The 21,504-nt window shown below is 38.2% G+C and overlaps 1 protein-coding gene across 1 annotated transcript in view; it reads left to right on the top strand.

Annotated features, from left to right (window-relative positions):
• Positions 1-21,504, top strand: part of HSD17B12 (hydroxysteroid 17-beta dehydrogenase 12) — an 83,084-nt gene that overhangs the window by 59,894 nt on the left and 1,686 nt on the right. Inside the window, 4 exon segments of the mRNA XM_027641793.1 lie at positions 5,921-5,955; positions 11,334-11,415; positions 14,742-14,807; positions 21,225-21,374. Of these exon segments, the coding sequence (XP_027497594.1) occupies positions 5,921-5,955; positions 11,334-11,415; positions 14,742-14,807; positions 21,225-21,374 (333 nt within the window).

The raw sequence follows: 21,504 nt of genomic DNA, 5'->3' as shown, positions 1-21,504 counted from the left end.
TCTCTTTTTCTCTCTCTCTTTTTCTCTCTCTCTTTTTCTCTCTCTCTCTTTCTCTCTCTCTCTCTCTCTCTCTCTCTCTCTCTCTTTCTCTCTCTCTCTTTTTCTCTCTCTCTCTTTTTCTCTCTCTTTTTCTCTCTCTCTCTTTTTCTCTCTCTCTCTTTTTCTCTCTCTCTCTTTTTCTCTCTCTCTCTTTCTCTCTCTCTCTTTCTCTCTCTCTCTTTCTCTCTCTCTCTTTCTCTCTCTCTCTTTCTCTCTCTCTCTCTCTCTCTCTCTCCAGTGAGTGTTCAGATGGGACAGTGAAGCCCAATATCACATCTGTAAAGGAACATTACCAGAAATCAGATGGTAGTTGCTTGCCCTTGCTAGAACACTACATGAATTTTTGTATTCATGTGTACTGGAGAGGGTCACAGTAAGTGGAACAAAATTCTGAAAGTGGTGGCAACACTGACTTGTGAGAAAAAATCGCTCTGTGTGTGCATTCCAGTCTAGTCAAGAGGTTTCTTTACATTTATACTCAAAGTCATAATCAGAGTTGGGGAGGATGATTTAGCCAAGTACATAATGCAAGTTTATAACAGAGAGGGACAGTTGCCAATACTTGGGAAAGGAGTAAGTGTTCTGTGAAGGTGGTCATGAATATCATTCAGATGGTCCAGAGGGAGAAATTCAATGCTTTGTTTTCCCACCTTGATGACTTTTAACCTGAGAGTGTGATACACAGAAAACCAGATCAAGGGAAATGTAGCTGTGATAAATATTTTTCAGCAATAGTCAGAGAATCACTAGGGATTTTTCCTCAAAGTACAAGTAACTTGGGGAAATTCAGGAAATCCTAGAGTCCTCTAGCTTTCTGTAGATTTGGGGCTGACACAAATACATGTTTCACCTCTGGAAAGAGAAGATTGAGCCTTATTATTTGAGTAATCTTTTTCCTGTGTAAAGGGCAAGGGGCAAAGGATGGGTATTTTTAGGGCTTTCCCTTTTAAACTGGAATCTGAAAGTTAGAGGACCTAAATAGGGAAAACTTTCTCCTCTAAAACTGTTGCTCAAGAGAAAGTCTGATAATGAGCACGGCTTGCAGCATGTTACATTCATAGTTCCCTTATATGTCCTGTGCCCCTGACAAGTCCACATGGGTTACTGTGTGAATTTCTGTTGAGTTAACATCAGGTTTACTTGCTAGTTTTTACGAATATAAACCATTCTTGTTTGGCTTGGGGTATGAGCTGCATTAAGAAGATATTTTTTCAAGAGAGACACTTAAAAAAAAAACTTAGTAGATGCTGAGAATAGGTCTCATAATCAATTTAACTACCAGTGCATGAGTACAGTTCCTTAGCTCTTTCAGTGTAAGGTCTGCAGGCAAGCGTAGCATAGGCATGGTGCCAGTTAACTCTTGGTTAAACAGGTAGTGAATTTATGAACTTGTGCGCATTTATGAACTTGTACCTCTACCCTGGCACTCTAAATTATCTTACGGTAGCAGTGATGTTTTTGTACGTGAGTGGGTGCACTACAGGGAATTGCTGGTCTTTAAAAAGCTATGTTGCTTTGAGTTGTTATAATTTCACCCCAGATTTGTGAATGAGGGAAGCTTCTTAGCTGCATAACAAAGCAGAAAACTTGTCCAAGTTCTGTAGCTTCATGCTTTGTTGTATTTGCACAACCCTAATTACAGATCATTATACCCTTTTGAAGTGGAAAGAATGACTTGCAGTCATAACATAGAATGATTTGTCTCTAAATATGCAACTGTGGTATTAGATTTCTGGCTTTGTATAACAGTTGTGCGGCCCATAAGATAGGAAGGATGACTTTAAATATTTACCTCAGCTTTTCCTACTGTATTTTAGTAGTCTGAGTGAATATCACTTGAAAGATATTCAAAATTTTACACATTATTACTCTTTCCCTAAGCTCTGCTTCTGAGCTATTGCTTAGATTGGAGTGAGAAAAGACTACAGAGATCACTAAGAATGGGAGATTTTCTTTGGAAGAAGAAACTCTGGAAACACATGGTTATAATTTCTAACTATTTGTTAGTCCTCTAATAGCAGCTTTTAAGTACAGCACCTGCTTTAGAACATAAATCCAGCCATAAGTCTGTGCATTTTTGTATTTGCAAGTAGGAATCTTTCCTTCATTGGAATAAACATGGTGTTACTTCTTCCAGAATTAGGAGATAGAAGACAGGTTTGGTGAGGAAGAGTGGATAATACAACTGATGCTTGCCAGGAATGTAATAAATGCAGTTGCAGATAAAAGGACATCAGAAATATTAGCTGCCTGTAAAAGATTATTGAAATGGTCTGTAATCAATCTCTACCTTAAATTAGCCGTTTGCTTTGAGCATCCTGGAACTTGAGGTCTGGATGGCTAGGTGTGAAAGAAGTTGACTTAAAAATAATGCAGCCCTCCAAACCAAAGGAACTATACCCCAAACTCTGTATGTATATATTAAATAATTGAAAAATAAACAAACTGCAACAACTACTGCTTCATAGTTGTGTGCTAAACATTTTTACCAGACTGTATTAAATCTCAGAGATTAACAATTTCTGATGTTGAGGAGACTGTCCTGAACAAATTTCTCAGATGCACATATGCACACACACACATGCTCACTCTGATCTAATGCAAATTTTCAGAAAGAAAAAACCAGTTTGTTTTGGATATTCTGGCAGTTTTCACATCGCCTTGTGTATAACTACTTGTCTAGAATTACCTGAGTCTTCAGAGTCTTGGGAACATTCACATTTTGAACTGTAGCACTCACATGTCTGTGGAAAGTAGTATTCCTTCAGAAAAATGGTTATGTGAAGGAAGCCTAAGAGTGTTCAGTGACTGCCAACTGATGGCACTCTTCTTAGAGTAGTTCCCAACCTCTCCCTTAGGTTTCTTGACACTTCCTTCTTTATTATTTTTTTCAGAGAAACAAACACTACCATAGAGTTCTCTGACATCCTACATGCTAATTCCTATAGACTCAGACTTGGAATGCTTTGCGATTTATGAAATACATGCCATTACAGAACTGGTGTCTCTAAACCAGACCTACCTAGAATTTGGATTCTTTATCTGGGAGATATTTATTCAGTTCTAGGTGTTTGGTTTTTAACTGCCTATTTCATAATGGCACGTCTGAGATTATTGCTGTTGAAGACAATGGTGTTAACCACTTTGGCTGTTTAGGATAAGGGTCATGCAATACAAGCACATACGGACACCGTTATTAGTGGTAAAACTACATTTCTGCTATTTATTGTTTTATTTTTATTAAAACTGGAAATATTTCACGTGTGTGTACAACGTATAAAATTGCCAGGCTGGAATATTGCTGCAGAATACCCTGCCAGTGTTTTTCCAATAGTGCTTTCTGAGTGTGGACTTGGCTGGGTCAGGTGAGACTGACTCAGAGATCTACCTTCTGTTATCTTACTCTTTAAAAAAAAAGGTATTTTTCTGTATATAAAGATACTGCATATTCATATACATATCTCTTCACACATCACAAGATGTAAAAATACTGACAGCAAAAAGTTTTTGCCCTATTTCACAGATTTTTGAAGTTCCCCCATAATATTAATTTTAATGAAACAAATGGAAGTGGTGTTGAGTATGAAATCCAGTTTTGCCATCCGTATTTTTCTGTGGAGGGGGAAAAAAATTGATTGCCTGTCTGGCTTAAGTGTAGAAACGAATCATTTAACCCAGCTGGTGGTGAGAGACTTCATAGTTTTTTATTTTGTGTAAGTCCCCCCAATTATTGTAGCATGTTCTTCTATGCTCTCATTTGGATATCAATAGTAACCAGCACGTCTGTGAAAAACTGTTAGAGCTCCTTGGTGGGTTGCAGTTTGGATTTAGATCATGAATGCATTTGTGTGGATTTACAACAGAAGTTTCAAACTGTGGGGGTCCCCTCTGCATTACAATGGGAGATCATATACTGTTTTTTTACACCGTTTATGGGTTGCCTGAGGGAAGGCAATTTCAGACCAAGTCCATGTGCCAATCTGTGGTGATGATATGCAGCATTACACTGCCCTGAGAGGCAAAAAACCAGTATGCCGCTTTTTACCAAGGGACCTGTGGAAGAGATCATAAAACTTGCATCAGATAAAAGATCTTCCAGTCTTGAACTAGTCTTAAAATCAGCCCAAATCATTCTTTACCCTTTAACATTAAAATAAATAGTTGATTCTACACCTCTTTTGATGCATTAGCGTATGAAAAAGCTCATGTATGCTTAAAGTTAATGCTAGATATTTTTTTGATATTGCATGGGATCTGTTTCCTTGGTGGTGCTTATCAGCTCTGAATACGTAGTTTGATGTGTGGAGCAGTACTGACAACTAAGTGTGTCAGCAGCTGACTTCATGAAAGTAAGGTCTGTTCAGCTCCTACCTGTACAATCCCTTATCAAAACAGTCATGCAGTGTGGCTGATGGCAGAATCTGTTCTAAGGAGAAATGCCAATAAAATGCAAAACACAGCTCTTCTCTGCCATTTTCTTTGTGTGTCAACTGCAATCAACTGAGGTTGTTTTCTTTTGTGTTTTTTTTCTCCTTTATTCCTAAAAGGGTATGTTTTATAATTTAAAAATAAAATCAAACAAAAAACCTCAAACCCAGATTGAGTCATATGTAAGTGGTAATGCAATGGTGATAGTAAAATGAATAGCTTGCTGCAGTGAGATTTGCTTCTCTGTAATATAAGTACTTACAGGTGTTTTGTGTGCCTGTATATGCTGATTTCTTTTGTGTGTGTGTTTTTCCTCCTATATTATTCAAATATTCAATGTTGTAATTTATCAAGGTCATTTAGTATCGGGGGGCATACCATTATGTTTTGGTGTCTGCTGATTTTAGTATTTTATTGCCCCCTCCTCACTGCATTCTCAAAAACTTTGTTGGAACACCTTTTGGATATCATAAGTGGTAGCAATTTATATTTTTTGTCTGATCTGTCTTTGGTGTCAATGAGGTGACATTAAAAGAGCTGGTCGGGGGCAGGGTGGTATTTGGCAGAAGGTGAACTTTGACATTATTTCTTAAAGGCAGAAGTTTTGGATTTAAAATGTATTTGAGGATGGTAGTAATTAGTAGCAGGCAGATTAACTATTTTACACTAGTTAAAATTTTGTCCAAGTTTGGATTGATGCTCGTTTGTTTCCCTTGTCAGAGATGCTCTGTCTGCAACTAGGAAGCTTGTTTTAGAATTACTGTTCTAGGGAATCCTTCAACCAGCTTGTAGATAGATTGCTTGGAGTCATAATGGAGGCAGAAGCTTCCAGAGCAGTGAGGAGGTTTGCAAGGCTACTTTCCTTATGGGGGTGTAGGTTTTTCAGTGTAAAATCATCTGTGTAGTCAGCAAAAATGTTTTGGGGTCTTAAGTATTTTCTGTGGGTCATGTAATGTAGGAAACTTATATTCACTAGTTCTGTCCAGTGCTCTTGCTGCTCCATAATATATTTTTATCCTAAACTCAGCAGTTCAGTAAGCCTAGCTAAAATGTATTGGATATTGTTTTGAGTCTTGGCATAGGTGGTAAATTTAGTCAGTCTTGGTACTTACGGTGAGGAGAGAAAGATAGTACATGTACTGTAATGCTCTGGGGTTTTAATGTTCTTTAGAGACCATGAATGCTGCAGAGTGGTGAAGACATTTGTTTTATTTACTCTTATGCTACTAGCTGGATGGTTTCACCAGATTCAGTGCACATACTACTTGACAGAGTGAAGTTATCCAGGTAGAATAAAAATAAACTGCCTACGCAAAGTATGGTCTCTACTTCCCCGAGCCGAGGTTGGGGTGGAGGGGGTGGCAGCTGCTTCTGGGAGGAAGGGAGGCTTCCCTCGGTCTCTGGCTGTCTGGTGTCTGCATTCTCAGCCATCACGAATGTTTTCCTTTTGCAGATGACACGATTGGTGCTGCCCGGCATGCTGGAAAGGTGAGTCACACTAACACTATCCAGACAAAGTCATCATTATTTATAGGGGAGAATCCTTTCTTGAAAAATTCATTACTGTGACTAATCAGCCTAGTCTCCATGTTTTAATGGCAGAGTATTGCTGGGTGAGTCACGCTGATGGTGCATGAATCATCAGACGGTGGAAGCCTTTTCCACTCGATTCCCTTTTTATTTTTCCTCTCCCTTCTCCACTGTTGTGGTGATTCCTTTTAGAACAGAATTAAAAAGCCCGTCTGACTCATCAGCACTAACTCAACAACCTGCTATTCTGAGGGGGTGGTTACAGTTCCTGGGAATAACCTTCTTAAGGCTATTTCTCCCTAAGTCATTGTAAGTAAAATGGATGCAAAGAATATGTTCTCATTATACAGTAGGAGGTTTATTGAGGAAAGTCTGTGATCATTTGGAAGAGTAGAATTGGAGACCAGCTCTTTAAAATAATACACCATTGTCTCCACGGAAGACATGTACTGACTTCCTAGCTAGCTCCCAGGTGAAATGAAAAGGTTCACAGTTTCCATTTAGTCCCTCCAGGCTATTTTCTAACTGATGTTGACTGTCCTGGCTGTTGGCCATCTCTGTTGCAGTGCTTGGCCCTGGCTTCCTGGGGTTGCCCTGGATCAGGTTTGAGCTATAATCGCAATACTGGAGGAAACTCTGTAGAACCATTCAAACCAATATGGCAGGAGGAGCATATATATAGGGCCAACCTCTGGCAAAGATGAAGAAAAAAACTGGTATATTTTGTATTATCCCACTGCCTGGGAATCTTCACTGAAGACCAAGATTCAGTTATTCAAGTGATGCAGAGATGCATAGCATATGTTTCATATTTAAAACAAAGCTTCTTCCTGAGTACAAACTGTAAGAGCTAGGGGTCAGTATGGGAGTCAGTGTCTAGCATGTCAGGGTGATGGCAAGCTTAGATTTTTAGTTAAACAAACAAGAGATTTGAATAAGTTTATTTCATCTAAAGAGACCTGAATTAGAAATGAAGACCCAAGACTTGAGCTCTAGGGCCAGGAGTATAGTATTTCCCAATGAAGCTGGAATAAAGGATGAAGATTATAGAACAGTGGTGATAGCTACTCAGGGTTTGTAAGTCAGAAGTTACTCCTTGTCCTTGTACTATTAATGATAGATAAAGGGACTTGCCATTTGTGAAACCACTGCTCTCTGAAGGTGCCCACATGACCAAACCATTCTTGTTTTGAAGGGATTTAGTGTTGTTTCCTTATTAGATTCTGGAACTTAAGAGATCTGACAGTTTCTTGACTCAGTTTCTTCTTTGGTTAAAGAAACGTTGTAGCTATCCATTTGGCAGAGTTGATCTCTTCAGCTTCTCAGGAGAGAATGATGTATACTCTACTTGTATATGTTTTTCTGTTACATATCAACCCAGGTAAGATGATTTGAATGAAAGGCAGCAAACCAGTATCCTGCTAACTTCTGTTTCTGACTGCCCTTGAGCACACCATATCATTTTTACTCTCACTTCTCCTAACTGCATGACTACCTCAGGGATCCCAAGGATAAATGTTCAAAAATCCTGAAAAAAAAAAGGTTCATAGTGGTTAAAAAAATAAAGTACCCATTTTGAACTTGTTCCTTTAAACTACTGCTCCATTTGGATGAAGGCCTTGGTTTCTGTCCCAGGGAAAAATATTTGAAAAAGCTTCCATTTTCTGTTTGATTTTTGTGAAGTTGGTTGGGTTTGCAGTGCACAGAAGCAATGTCTGCAGCTGCCAGCTCTTGCACAATCATAGCTCACAGGCCATTAATACAACTAACAGTCTGTAACCATAAGAGGACATGGATGTCCAACAAATCCAAGGGCATGAATGAATTGTAGCTGTACTCAGCTGCTCTTTAGGTCAACCATACATTTCTCCCAAATCTTCGTTCGCGAAGCCTAGCCATGATGGTGACATTTCTCACATGGGACCATGGGCTTGCTAGAGCTCCAAGCTCTAAGAATAAAACTAGACTAAGAATCTCATTGTTATTCCTCACTTGTTCAAGGAGGATAGCATGTTGAGTAGATAGATGTGACAAAGCATGTTTTAGCATCTTGCAGCTATCTCTAGTGTGTACTTTTGTGTACTTGAATATTAGTTTTATGGCAGTATATTACAAGTGAAGTGCAAACATAGAGCAGGCTTTGCATGCTTTGCATCCAGGTCTTATAAGAGAACATAAAGCTACATCTTGGTGTGTCTTTTTATTTATAATAACCAAAGCAGCATTAGGTGAATGCCGCTTCTGGTAATGGCATTTAGATTCTCTGCTGTGGCTTTTCTCCTGTGCTCTGAACACTTAAAGTGACAATTTATAATCTGCAGCTTTCTATTACACTTAAATGAGCAGTTCCTCTGTAAATTTTCAGGCTACTGTCTAACGTGGGAGATTCATAGAACTGAAAATTGAGGCTTGATATCTTTGGGAGCAAAAAAGCCACCACCACCGAAAATCAGTTCACTGTTTTTAGACAAATACCAAACTATGGTATTTATTGCCAGGGAAGTAGCAAGTGCATAATTACATTACAGAAGAAGCTTGCTCTTTCCACTTGGCATGCAGCTGGAGCAGGCGCTGGTTGCCACAGCAACAGGGAGATGGCTAAATATAGCCTCCCCGGTGCTGGACCACTTAAGGTAGAATGATAGGAGGTGTGAGGGTGTGGGCCTGGCTCTGTTCATCTTAACCAACTTTTTTTTTTTTCATTAACTGCACAGTCGAATTAGATGGAGCCAAAATTTATTTTTTGCCGCATTGATTCTCAAGTAATTCTTCAAATCCTGACCTAAAAACATTTAGTCTGCAATTCCTGTAAGAAGCAAAATTGTAATTGGAGTACTGGAAGTATTCCTCCTACACACGTGCTTCTCAGTTTCATTTTATCTGGAGGTTTTAAGTTATGGGCATTTAAGGTGAGGAGTCTTCTCTTTAAAAAGTAAAAATACAAACCACAAAACCCCCAGTGGCATTGGCTGCTTCAGAGAGACCAATACATGGAGCTTCTGCAACGGGCTGCTATTAATTTTTTGTCTTTCCAAGGTGATTTTCTTCACTGGGTCAAACCATTAATTCACTCCATCTGGGTGATGGTCATGACTCCTGCCAAAAGTTGCAGTCTAGCCAGACACTGCAAGACTTGTACTTATATTCTGAATGCCAGCCTCTCTTCTAAAACTTCAGTTAGTTTTATAAGCATGAGGCTCGTCTTTATCCATATCAATGCGTATCCTTCTTTGAAACCTATTAAGCTTTTGTCCTCAATTAAGTTTTATGGCAAGTAGTCCCATAGTCTGAATATGGGAGAGCACTTTCTTTTATCAGATCTAAATTTCAGTCTTTCATTTAAATAAGTGTCATCTTTTTTTTGTATGCTGAGAGGATAAATCAAGATCTTGATCTTTTTCATTCATTAGTTTGTATACTCTTATCATGGGTGCTCTTAATAGTCTCTTAAATAAGTAAATCAATGTATCAGGGTGGCTTTTTTTTCCTTCTCTTCCCCTTCCTTAAATCATCAGCTTCTTAATATTTGTACTGTATTTGGAGGAATAAAAATGTTCTGTAGACTGTGATAAAGATTTCGGTGGTGGTGAAGGATCTATCCCTACCATTCCCAGAATTCTGTTCTTTGGCTAGTTTTGGTGACTGCTGCACAAAAAAACTCCCTCCTTGTTCAAGTTTTTCATGGAGGGGATAGTTGATTTGGAGACCTGCAAGATTTGTGATTAATTCGCATTATTTTCTTTAGTATGCATTCTTGGTTATTGATGCACTGTTAATACTGATTTTTTATCTGCCGTTCTGTAGTCTGTTCACATAGCAGCCTAAGCTCTTTAAAAAGTTCCTTATAGTATTCTCCAATCTGGTAATCTCTTAAAAACTGCATAAATACTTATTTGACTGCTAATCTCCATTTGAGCTCATGAATAAATACCACAATCACCACCTGTCTTGATATGAAAAACTTCCAGCATCCACTGTTAACCTTTGGCTGTCTTGAAAATTCATGATTAATTTGTGGTCTTATGTTTTCTATGCTATGTATTTTGATCCACATTACTACTTTATTTCACCAACCAAGGCTTACAGGGAACTGAAAAATACAATGAACTTCGGCAAAGGTGTCTGAAATCCTGAATAATGGAAATTATTCTTTTCTGTCACATTTGGCATTTCATTCCTAGAGGCAAATCAATCACAGATGTAATTCACACTTATATCATGGCAGAAACCATGTTGGTTTGAATCTATTGTCGTGATTTCCAAAGTGTTTATATTGCTTTAATTTTTAATGGTCATTTAAATTACTGTTTGGTTTTAGGATGGTTACTTAAATCATTGTGGCAGCAGTGGCATAGGGTATACTTAGATGAACAGATATGATGAGAAACTCACATGTAAATCTGTAGGAGCTGAGCAGTGTGATGCCTACCTGCATGAATGTTCTCACTGCACTAAACACAGCATACTTAGTATGTTCAGGTAAACTGGCTTGAATTTACAACAGGGTAGGAAAAAGCAGAGATGTGTCTTTCACTATGTTGGACTGTCTCATAGCACCTTCTAACAGAGTAATTGCCCTAATTTGCATGAAGCTTTTAAAAATTCTTTTTTCTGCCTAGAACTAAATATGTCTGGTTTTTAGGTAAAACTAGCCTTAGAAATAGACGTGGTCCAAATCAGTCTGTGTTGGGTAATGCAGGAGTCTTTCTGTCCTACCTGCATATGCTTTAGAACTGCTTTGCAGAGCAGATGGTAGCTAATTTCTTGTATCTTTAACAAAATATTATTGTTTAAAACCTTCAATGTTACTGTAATACAACTGTAAAACAACTCTTACTTTCTGTGTCCACTGAATATCTTCCATAATTATTAAAACTTCTGTATTAGAGCAGTAGATTAAGATGCTTCTTATCTTGAAGATCCATCATGAGGTAACATTTAGAAGATGAAAGGAATTATCAAAGTGTAAATTATACAACAAACCTGTCATGCCATTTTTGTACCTTATCCCAAGATTTAGAAGTTCCTCTTGAACTTGTGCCAGCTTGACTCAATGGTTTTGCATAATTTAGCCCAGTGTGTGTCTGTGTGTATATAAATATAGCTTTGATTCTCTTGCTCTATTGACCTTGAAGTTGTACCTGATTTTTGCCAGCTGCTTGGATACTTATAACTGTGCATGAAGTAAATTTCAATTTAGGATTTGGTTGGGGGTTTTTAAACAGATCCTAATCTGAATTGCATCCTAAAAGGTTTGTTTTAGGCTTACTGTAATTATCTGAAACATCAAATATGTTTCCTTTATTTCATGATAATATATCTTTGCTTCCTTTCAGATCAAAAGGGATAATCCTGAATATTGCATCAGCTGCTGGGTTGTATCCAACTCCACTACTGACTCTTTACTCTGCAACCAAGGTAAGTGTTCTTTTCCACACTGAAATCAAGTGTCAAACATAGGCCAACACTTAGAGGAATAAATGTTTTGGTGTCCATCTAGTGGTGCTTTCATGAACTAAAAGTGCAGAGTTTCTATCTTGACTTTTTCCAACAGTGGAAGGTTGAGAGAAAACTGAGTGCAAGGGTTTATTGGCATGGAAATGCCAATATATTTCCTCATGCATTGCATTTTTACATGGAAAAGGATGCTACTGTACCAAGCAAACTTAGTGGGAGGCTGAGAAAGAACACTGACTAAGTTTAACACACGTTATTATTATTTTGATTTTGAGACTTTTTTTCTCCTAAATTCTGTGATGATTCTATGATCTACATTTCATCTTAAATTTTTCTGCTCTGGTTTCTCTTTGTGTCATTGGGACAGTTTCAGTTTTTTGCAGCTGGTCTTATTTTTGTCCCCAAAGATAATTACAGGGAATTCTAAAACATCCCCCTAAAATATCTCCAGTGAATGCCGTAAAGACAATATGGGTACACAGTATGGAACTGAAGCATATGTGGTAAAACTGAATGCAAGAGACATTTACACTGTTGTTAAAGCAATATGGCACTACAGCTTTTTCAGCCATCCCTGGTAATTACCTGAAATACTCCCAGGATTTCAGAGTCTAAGCAGAACCTTGACAGGATGAAGAAACCTTCAGTAGTGTCATTCACATCAGAACAGACCTACGTGTTCTCTAGACTCTCAGTAACATCTTCATTCTCCCGGAAAGGAGTTGATGCACACTATTTTATTCATACTAAAGGAGAGGATATTTAAGTTTAGAAGTCTGAGGTGTTTTTAGCTGATAGAATTTCTTCTTGAAATAGCTGTTTCCTGAGAGGACAGTTCTTCGTTTTAATACAAGTGGTCACTTTTGTTGTGGCGATGCCTTCAGCTTTATGGAATGAATTGAGCATCTGATTTTAGTGATAATATCCCTTACGCTGCCTTGGTTAGTCTTTTTTTCAGTGGGAATCTCAAATATTTCTTCCCCTCCACCTAGAAGCTAAGTTACAGGTCAAGTAATCTGCCTATTCTCAGCTCTGCTCATCTTCTACCACAGCAAGATTAGTAAGCATGAAAGTGACTCCCCTAATGTAGCTATAGAAAGACTGTATCTGCAATTTCTAGTTTTTTTTTTTCCCCTCATCTATATAGAGGGGGTTTAAAGCATAGTATCCTTCAGGTCTAAGTCAATGACTTTGACTAAATAGCAGGAACAGATGCAGTCCAACTCTTTAACCTTCCTGTGGAGAATTCCCTAGTTTACAATGAAATGAGACACTTTTAAAGGAATCATAGTGCTGTTTTCTGACAGGTTTACCTATCTACCTGTGTTAATGCTAATGAGAAGCGAAATATGATTATACCTTCTCCTCCTTCCCTGTCATATCTTTAGTGTTTGGGTTTGATATTGGATATATGGATATCCAAAGAGAAGAAATTTTCTCAAATGAAATGCTTATCTGCTTATTCAGGGAATGTTTACTTAGAGAGCATTCTTTAAGTTCACAGTTTTTGGGAGACTTGAGCATCAGAAATAGAAAACCTTGAAGAAAATGCTTCAAGAAGAAAAACTCCAAAGCTTATTTGTATACTGGAAGTTGCTTTTTCTTCTCGTATGAAATGAACATTCTCTTTATGGCAAGCTCTTTGCAACCAGTAGAGATTAAAGTCTTTTTATACTGTATATTTGGAGCAGTATGTAATATCAGACTTCGGTCTGATATTGGAGGAATAGTTAGAAATTTGAATGATCAAAGCACTTTTATTAACATAATATAGTTCTTTTTAGTAGATTATCGGTATACTCTGTGCAGTTATCACACATTGACCTGGCAACTGTGTTCAGGGACTGCACTGAACTATTTGTATATCTATGCACATGCCTTATTGTTGTGAGAGGATACCCAGCTCACTTGAATAGTTGCTCTAGACTAGACTTTCAGACTTGTTCATGTTGAGTGCTGAATTTCATTACAAACTTATGGGAAAGGGAGAAGAAAAGAACAATTGGACAGCAGATAAGCTTTTTTGGCTTAAGGAACTTCCTTCTAGTATGTACGTGCAACTTGAAGATGAAGAATAAAAGGACCTATTTGCTACACAGCAAAACCTAGTTTTCTTTCAGATCTTGAGTATGCTCAGAAGAGTGTCCATAGAAATAGCCCAGTGGCATGGGAGTGTTTCTGTTGCTTCTTGTGTAGGCTGAGTGCAGAGGGATGACCTTGATAGGAGAAACACTTGGCGCTGCCAACTTCAAGTGCTGGTTTCAGTTAGGACTTTTGTTAAACCACCGGTGACATGGTGACCAAAGGAAGACTGTAAACCAGGTGCAGTACTAGAGCTTTGCTGTTTGTTTTGAAACTGGTCTGAAGAAACTGCTTCTTAAATACTTGAACTAATTTATTTAGTATTTATTTTAGCTTCAAGCATGCATAAGATAGCTTTGTTCGTTCAGTTGGAGGTACTCATTTCATCCTAGTTGGTTGTATCATTTCATTAAAACAAGAAACCATAGCAGAACCTGATATTTTGTCTCACTGGACTACAGGAGGGAAAAGTGGAAAGGTGGTTTAGAAGAACTCGGGAAGTGGGAGTCTACATTGGTTTGAACTTCTGAGTAGCCTTGGATTCTTAGCATAATAATTCCTGGTATGGTTATGGAGGCGGCTGAATGAGCTTTGAGGGCATCTTTAAGGCAGGTACTAACACCCACCTTTTAAGCCCTCTGACTTTTCATTGAACTTTGAGTCTCATAATTTCTAAAACTTACAGAAGTCTTGTAATTTCTAAAACTTCTCTTCTTCTTTGGAAGAGAATCTGTGAAGGTGGACTTGAGGACTAGGAAGAAGTAACACCATAGGATGGCATTCTTAAAAGCATAAAGGCAGAAGACCAAGTGTTTAAACACTATGTTCTAAAAACCATGCACAAGAGAAACCCACTTAAATTACTCTTGAAAAAATATAAGGAGGTGACATACGTAGTGAACAATGTGAACATAAAAGTCTTGTTTTCCTTTTTTTTACCTAGGCTTTATATAACAAATCTAGTTATTTTTTCTTCTAAATTTGCTTAGATTGAGCCTCTCTTCTGTAAAAATACTTCATAAACATAGGGTTTCTATTCAAATGGCATTGCTCTTATATGCAAAGTTTCATTGAGAACCTGAGTTTTTTCAGTTTGAAAACAGGAACTCTGAAGAGTAATTCAAATGTGCTTCAAAAAAACCGGCAAACTAGAGTTTTCATTTTAACTTGTAGCATGCTGCATGTTTCCGTTCTTTTCTCTCTAGGTTTTTGTGGATTACTTCTCCCAAGGCCTCCATGCAGAATACAAGAGCAAGGGCATTATTGTGCAGGTGAGTAGTTTGTTTCATGTAAGTGTGGTTACCAGAGCAACATTGGTGTCTTGGTAACAAAAAGGAATCAGCATATTCTCTTATTCCTGACTGTGTGACACAGATTAAGGATAAGCATTTCTTTTGATCCCATTAGCAGCTTTCATACTTGGAAACAGTGGGTCTTGGAGCAACAAAAAAAATGGTTTGTTTTTGTGTGGATTTTGTTTGGGTTTTTAGCTCACAGTGCTATTTGAACCTTTATGTACAATGTGTTCCATAAAACTTTGCAACTCTGTAGAATAGATCTTTATGCAATTTCATCTACTGGAATACACTTGTGGAGTGCGTTTGTACAGACATTCCGTTGGTAACAGCTCAAAAGACTCAGATAGTAGAGTCCCTGCAGTGTCAGTGAATCAACTACAAGTGTAAGCATGGTTGAAGAATGAACAAAAGCATCAAATATCCTTTGTGTGTAGTGAACTGATCTAATTTTTCATATTACTAATGAGTTTTGTTTCATGCCCCCCTTATTTATTTATCTTCCATGGTTTTATTTATTTTTTATGGGGCATAAAAGCAAACCAAATCAGTTTCTCACAGCTCTATAGGATTTTGTTTTAATATCACTTCTCACATACTCTTAGTTTTTGCTTCCAACGTTGAAATTTCCAGCTTTGGCCACAACCACTGAACTTTTCATTGCTGATTAAACCTGTTCTCTCCAGAACAAGAGTTAGTTTGATTAAAGTGGTATGAGATCTTACCTGTACTGTGAAGACACGGTATATATTTTTAAAATTCATTTAGGGGTCTTATGAAAAGGATTAGCCTATGTCCATGTCTGTCATTCCTCTATTCTGTGTGGTGGTTCTCAAAACCATCTGAACTCTTGAGAGCACAACTTTTGTTACTGGCTAATACTATAGGGAAGTTGTTACCAGCTTAAGGCTATGCTACCTTTTTGATGTGCTAGATTTTTTTTTTCCTTAAAGCATACTTAGCAAAACAAGAACTTATTACTAGGAAGTGTCCCAGTTCCCGAGGGTGGATTGCATTAAGAAAAAAGACAATTGCTGGATGAGCTATTCCCATGCAGTCACTGACCCTTTAATGGAAACCTCTTGTAAACCTAGATTTCACATTATACTAAACATCTTAAGGAATACTCTTTATTTTGGGATCTGTTGGCAGTGGGGAGGAAAGGTAGCAAAGTGGACCCTGAAAGCATTCTAACTGCTTGACTTTAGTTCTACAGTGGTAACATTATAACTTGTAGTACAGCTCTGAAAGCATGACTTCTCCTCTGAGTGCCTGATTCTGTGCCCTAGCACTCTGGGATGTACCTTTAGCTAAACCAATGTGCAGCAATGAAAGATGCGTAAGACAGTAGCATTCTGAACAGGTACAGGGTGGTTTTGTATGCTCTCAGTTCTTGAAGTGGATTAAGCTGGAGTAACTTGTAGTGTTTTTTGTCTCCTCCTTACTTTCTCTTTTCACAGGGCTTCAGCCTCAAGCTGTCCAGCAATTCATCAGTGTTTGCCACGTGGCAAGTTCCTTACAGCTTTCTCTTCACTTTTACCCTCCTATATTATTTCTGTCTCTCCAGTGTGTTTCGAATTGTATTACTTACAGATTTAGCTTCATTATCAGGCAGCTGTTCTTCTGATCCGTTTCATCTACCTGCCATGTGGCCTTCTCTCAATCTGTGATCACAATCTCAAAATGAGACTGAAGGAACTGAAAGAGTATTTCTCTTTCCTACATCAATAATATGAAGTCTTCTGGGAGGACTTCTTTCCTGCTGAAGTCTACGTACAAACCGTGAGGCACAAGCTCCTTCAACACATAGCTTCACTGGCAATAGAGATGGTGTGAATTTTTGGGGGCGTTTTGTGGTACAGTATCTAACCTCTGTCTTTGTTTTCTGGTGTTTTCTTAGGTAAGGCTGCTCAAAGCTACCTCAGTGTGAGAGTACTTAGGGACAGATGCTTGCAGGAGAAAGAAGTGTCACATCTTTGAGATGTCTTGTTTCTGTATGTGTTTGTCTCCTCCTCCCCAAATTTTGTCTAAATAGTACTCTATCAGTTTGAGACAAGAAAAAGGAGGAGCAGATACTGTTTAAGACTAGAGAATACCTATTGAAACTGAAAAGGTAAATAACCCAGTAACTCATGCTTAGCTAAAGGCATTAAACACAGTATGAATGTATATGGTCTAGAAAAGATTTTCTATCTTTTCAGTATAGATAAGCCAGGAAAAGGGTTTTCAGTGTCTTACATTTTTAAGATTATAAACAAATTAAGAATTAAATGTAGCATTCTGTATCTACATTTGTGTTTTCCTGTACAAAAGCTTCACAGGTTGTGCTAAGCTGTCTTTTTGTGACTCCAGTGTTGGCTAAGGGTGCTGAATTCCTGACAGTACCCTTCTTTATCCCCTAAATGTAGACAGTGAATTGCCATTGAGTTATCTGGTTCTGATGATCAATAGCTGTCACGGCTTCAATTTGTTATGCTAATTTTATTGCAGTCCATGTCCTTGTTCTCTTGTTTCAGCCTAAGTCACTATAAACCACTAATGAATATTAAAAGTACCTTCCTGTGAAGACTAGCTGATGTATCTCCTTCAATCCCTTAGGAAGACTGCATCCCTCTTAGTTTTTTTTTTTTTTTTAAGTTAATCTGTGACCTTCAGAAGCTGAGCACTTTTAATTCCAAACTTGCCCTTCCAGCTGAGATCATCATTTAAACCAGTTAACTTTTGCCATGCCAATACTTGCAAAGTACCACTGTGTGAAAAGTGTAAAAACGTGCTGGAGCGATTTTACCAATTTCTTACTTTCAACATAAAGTGTATCAGTCTTGTTAAGAGGACTGCCTCCTGAGGAAGCTTAGTTTTGATAGTAATATAGTGCTTTTGTTCCAATGTAACCATCTTTATATTAAAAATATACTCTTCTGGCTGACAGGTATACTTAATTTTACAGAAGCAGCACAGTATTAGCATGGTTTAAAATTCTGTATTTTTACATGGAGAAAAGAGGCAAAAGAAAAGGAATAAGGAATAAGTTGACAACGACTTTTCCCAAGACTTTTTGGGAAAGATCTCTCACTGAAAGGTTTCTGCAGACTTTCTGAAACTTTTGTTCTTTTACTATGTCTGAAAATATTGCTTGGTTCTTTGTACATTTCATTTAGTCCCTTTTGTAACTTCAGTTAGTTACTGGCATTTTCTCTATGTACTTTGTTACTATGCATAGCAAAAGCCTAACAGTAGATACTTTCCCTGCCTATTTTCTTTTATTGTGTCCACTACATAAAATATCGAATCACAAAAATCATTAAAATATTCATTTAAAAGGATCTCTAAAAAGTTTTCTAACTTAACTCCTGCTCTCCCAGAAGTTGAATTGCCCAGCAATTAGCAGGGGGATTGCTGCTGACACTAGATCATGGACTAGTCATGGCTTTATCCAGCCAAATCTTGGAAACCTTCAAGGACAGGGATGCTGTGAACTCTCTGGACAGCCTGTTTGAGTGTAGTACTGCTCTCCTAGCAAAAAGGCTTTCTCCTTAGCATCCAGTCTGCTAGCCTGCAGCCAAAATTGGCTCGTTATTCTATCTGGTACTACCAAGAAGAGTTTGGTTCTTATCTTCATAAGTACCATTGAAATAACTTTAGGCAGGTAAAAGGCCACCACCAGCTTCCATTTTACCTCACTGAACAGGCCCAGCTCTCTTTCCAGGTATTCACAAAAGTGTGCTGTTACCAAACTAATGTCTAATGGCATTGTCTTCCTGCGAAGTTTTTTAGCTTTGCCTTTTAGCTTTCCATACAGGTCAGCTTTGGTTAATGCAATTCTTTCATTTCCCCTTTGTGTCCCCCACTGTCCTTTTCCCCACATAGGAATTAGTAGGAAACTTCTTTGGCAACATCTGAGAGTTCAGATCTTTTTAATATCTTAAAAATAAGGTAAAATAGGTGATGAAATTGTGTAAACAAGCTATTCTTACTTTGGGGACTTACTGTCATGTGACTGTTCAGGACTTGAGATCTGACTTCTTACATCCATATGATATTCAAGAACCTAATTCTAAGTCAGTTTTAATATGCATCAGAGCTGTAAGCAGTAGCAAGTGTTTCAAGTGAGCAAGACTCATCATACTGCAGTGCAGGCTAGGCTTTCCCTGAATAAAGACAGTTATTTGGCCAGGTAGTGTGGGTTATATTTCTCTGAATGCAAAATGCTGAAACGCTTTAGGCAGTGAATTTTTGTTTTATTCTGTTATGCCAGTTTTAGATATGGTGCATGAGTGTCTGAGTTTCTTGTGAGAAGGAAGAAGGGGGAAAAACTAAATAGGTTCAACAGGTCTCTTGATAGGAAGAGTGTAAATCTAATGTATCTAAAATAAAATACCCCTCTTTCTGTTTTCTGGAGTGCACTTGGGAGAAGGAAAACATTGGACTGTAATCCTGTGCTTCTATGTGCCTTGAAATCTGTGGATGAATCTGGTAGTGCTACTATATGCTTGCTTTTTCAAGTATCCTCATGCACAGTTGTTTGCCCCTTCATGCTATCCAGTGGCTTAACTGGGTAATGCAGTTCACTTCTGAAGTCTGTTTTGAGAAGAGGAAGACAGAGAATAAATCATAACTGTTGTGCCACTAAGTGTGGGAATGTTGCAAATATAATTTGGTGGTGAATAAGAAGCCTAGCATTTTAATTTTTTTAAAAACACCAAACTTAGAGATTCAGTTTAGGAGTGTAATCTGAAAAATAGATGAGGTTCACATTCTGGAGCTGAAATGAGGTATCTGTGCTGTTATGGTGACAGAATGAGTAGTTTTCTTATCTAAGCATTTGTAGCTTTTGGTGACTTGAAAGACAATGGTAACTGCTTACACTTCTGAAATTTAGGTCTCCATGTTTTTCTTTTCCATTTGAAAGTGGACTCACGCAGTATATTTTTTAAAGTCCCATTTATAGAGAGAAGGGCATGGTTTTGATATTCTAAGGTGAAGAAATGAGCAGACATACCAATGTTTCCTGCTTGTGGTGGTAAAATTCCTGTTGAAATGTGCATGGCTATGGCATGGATAAGCACTCAATGAGAACTGAAGGAGTCCTTTCTCCCATGTGCTATGCTGCTGAGAGCATGATAGTAAACGTTTCTGAGGTCAAGCATGTGTGATTGTTGTTCTTCAAGAGACTAACATGGGGAAGCAGGTTTACAAACTACAGCTTGCCAAAATATACTGATTCTTGGGATAGCATTCTCATTTGGAGAAGTGGACGCATACTTCTCAGGTATCTGCTGTAAAGGTACATGAATGGTAGTGCTCACTAGATGAGCAATAGTGACCTTATGGATTGAATCACAAGTAGAGCCACCAACAGTGTCTTAGGAGGTCCTTGTCAAAGTGTTGGTAAAGTTCCAACCTTTCTAAGCCTGTGAGATATGGTATGTTTAATATCTAAGTGGCTATAGATAAGGGCTTTTTTTGATTACATTTTTAGAGGCCTATATTGAGGACAGGTTGAAAGCATTGCCAAAGGCATGACTATGAGGAAAGAGCATTGCTTCCTATTGTACAAGTGTATATGCATTTTCCTTTCCTTCAAGTAGCACGAGCTGGGGATAGGTGGAATGTGGTTTTGGATCCCCCAGGTCTATCTTGCCCTACCACAGACATGCCTTTGTGCTATCAACATCCCTCCATCAACAATATACCCATGCTGCTTCCTCTTGCTTTTTCATTATGGGCAGTTATGAGACCCAGCATCACTTTTTCTGTTGGTTCCAAACATTGCTATAAAAGCCCATTAACTGTGCTCTGTTTCTTCATCATTCCTTACGTCCTTGAGGTCTTCCACTCTGGTACTGATAATCTCCTCCATCCTCTGAGCCCTGCTGTGGAGCTACACAATGTTTCAAGTCTCTTGGTGTTCTCTTTTCTTCTTACTCCTCCTACCTTCCCGTTTGTCTCTGTATCAAACTGCTGAGTGGTTATTATAAAATCCCTGTCTTGGATTCTGTGCCTCCTTCCCAAGCAAATGCTGGGAGTTTACTACAGAGAAGCAACACTAGAGCATTTTCTGTTAAGCACTTGGAATGAAGTTTTGTACTTGCAAGGTAAATTGTACAAACAGCTTTTCAACCATGTGCTTGCAGGAGCGGTTTTTCTAGGGCTTCAACTGGGGATGCTGACTGTCAACAGATCACTGAACTATGTCCAAATATGACCCGCAGGTTATCTGATTAAAAAAGTTTTTGATCTTACATTGTAATCCCATTGTGATCTTAGAACTGAAAATAAGGCTGGCTTAAGCTAGAATCAGGTTATCTGATTTCCAATTACTTTAGTTCCTTGATGGATCTGTAAGTTAATCTGAAAGCATGCTCTACTTACCATGATTTTTCCTATTTGCAGAGTGTTCTACCATATTATGTGGCAACAAAAATGTCAAAAATCCGCACGCCGACCTTTGATAAGCCCAGTCCTGAAACATATGTCAGAGCTGCCTTGAGCACGGTAGGCCTGCAGTCCCGTACCAATGGGTGCCTACCTCATGCACTCATGGTAAGTCACCTTGGAAAATGTAAGGGTCTGAAATGTCCTTTGTGTTTATTATGGAAAAAGAGTCTTTAGTACAGCCTATAAAATGCTGAGACCTCATGCCCTCCTTTTTGTTTTATTCTTTTTTTTTTTT

The sequence above is a fragment of the Corapipo altera genome, unplaced genomic scaffold (assembly GCF_003945725.1).
Source record: "Corapipo altera isolate COAL_440 unplaced genomic scaffold, ASM394572v1 23b, whole genome shotgun sequence".
Classification (NCBI taxonomy): domain Eukaryota; kingdom Metazoa; phylum Chordata; class Aves; order Passeriformes; family Pipridae; genus Corapipo; species Corapipo altera.
Note: the sequence above shows the minus strand (reverse complement) of the source record. Positions and strands in the feature narration are given on the sequence as shown.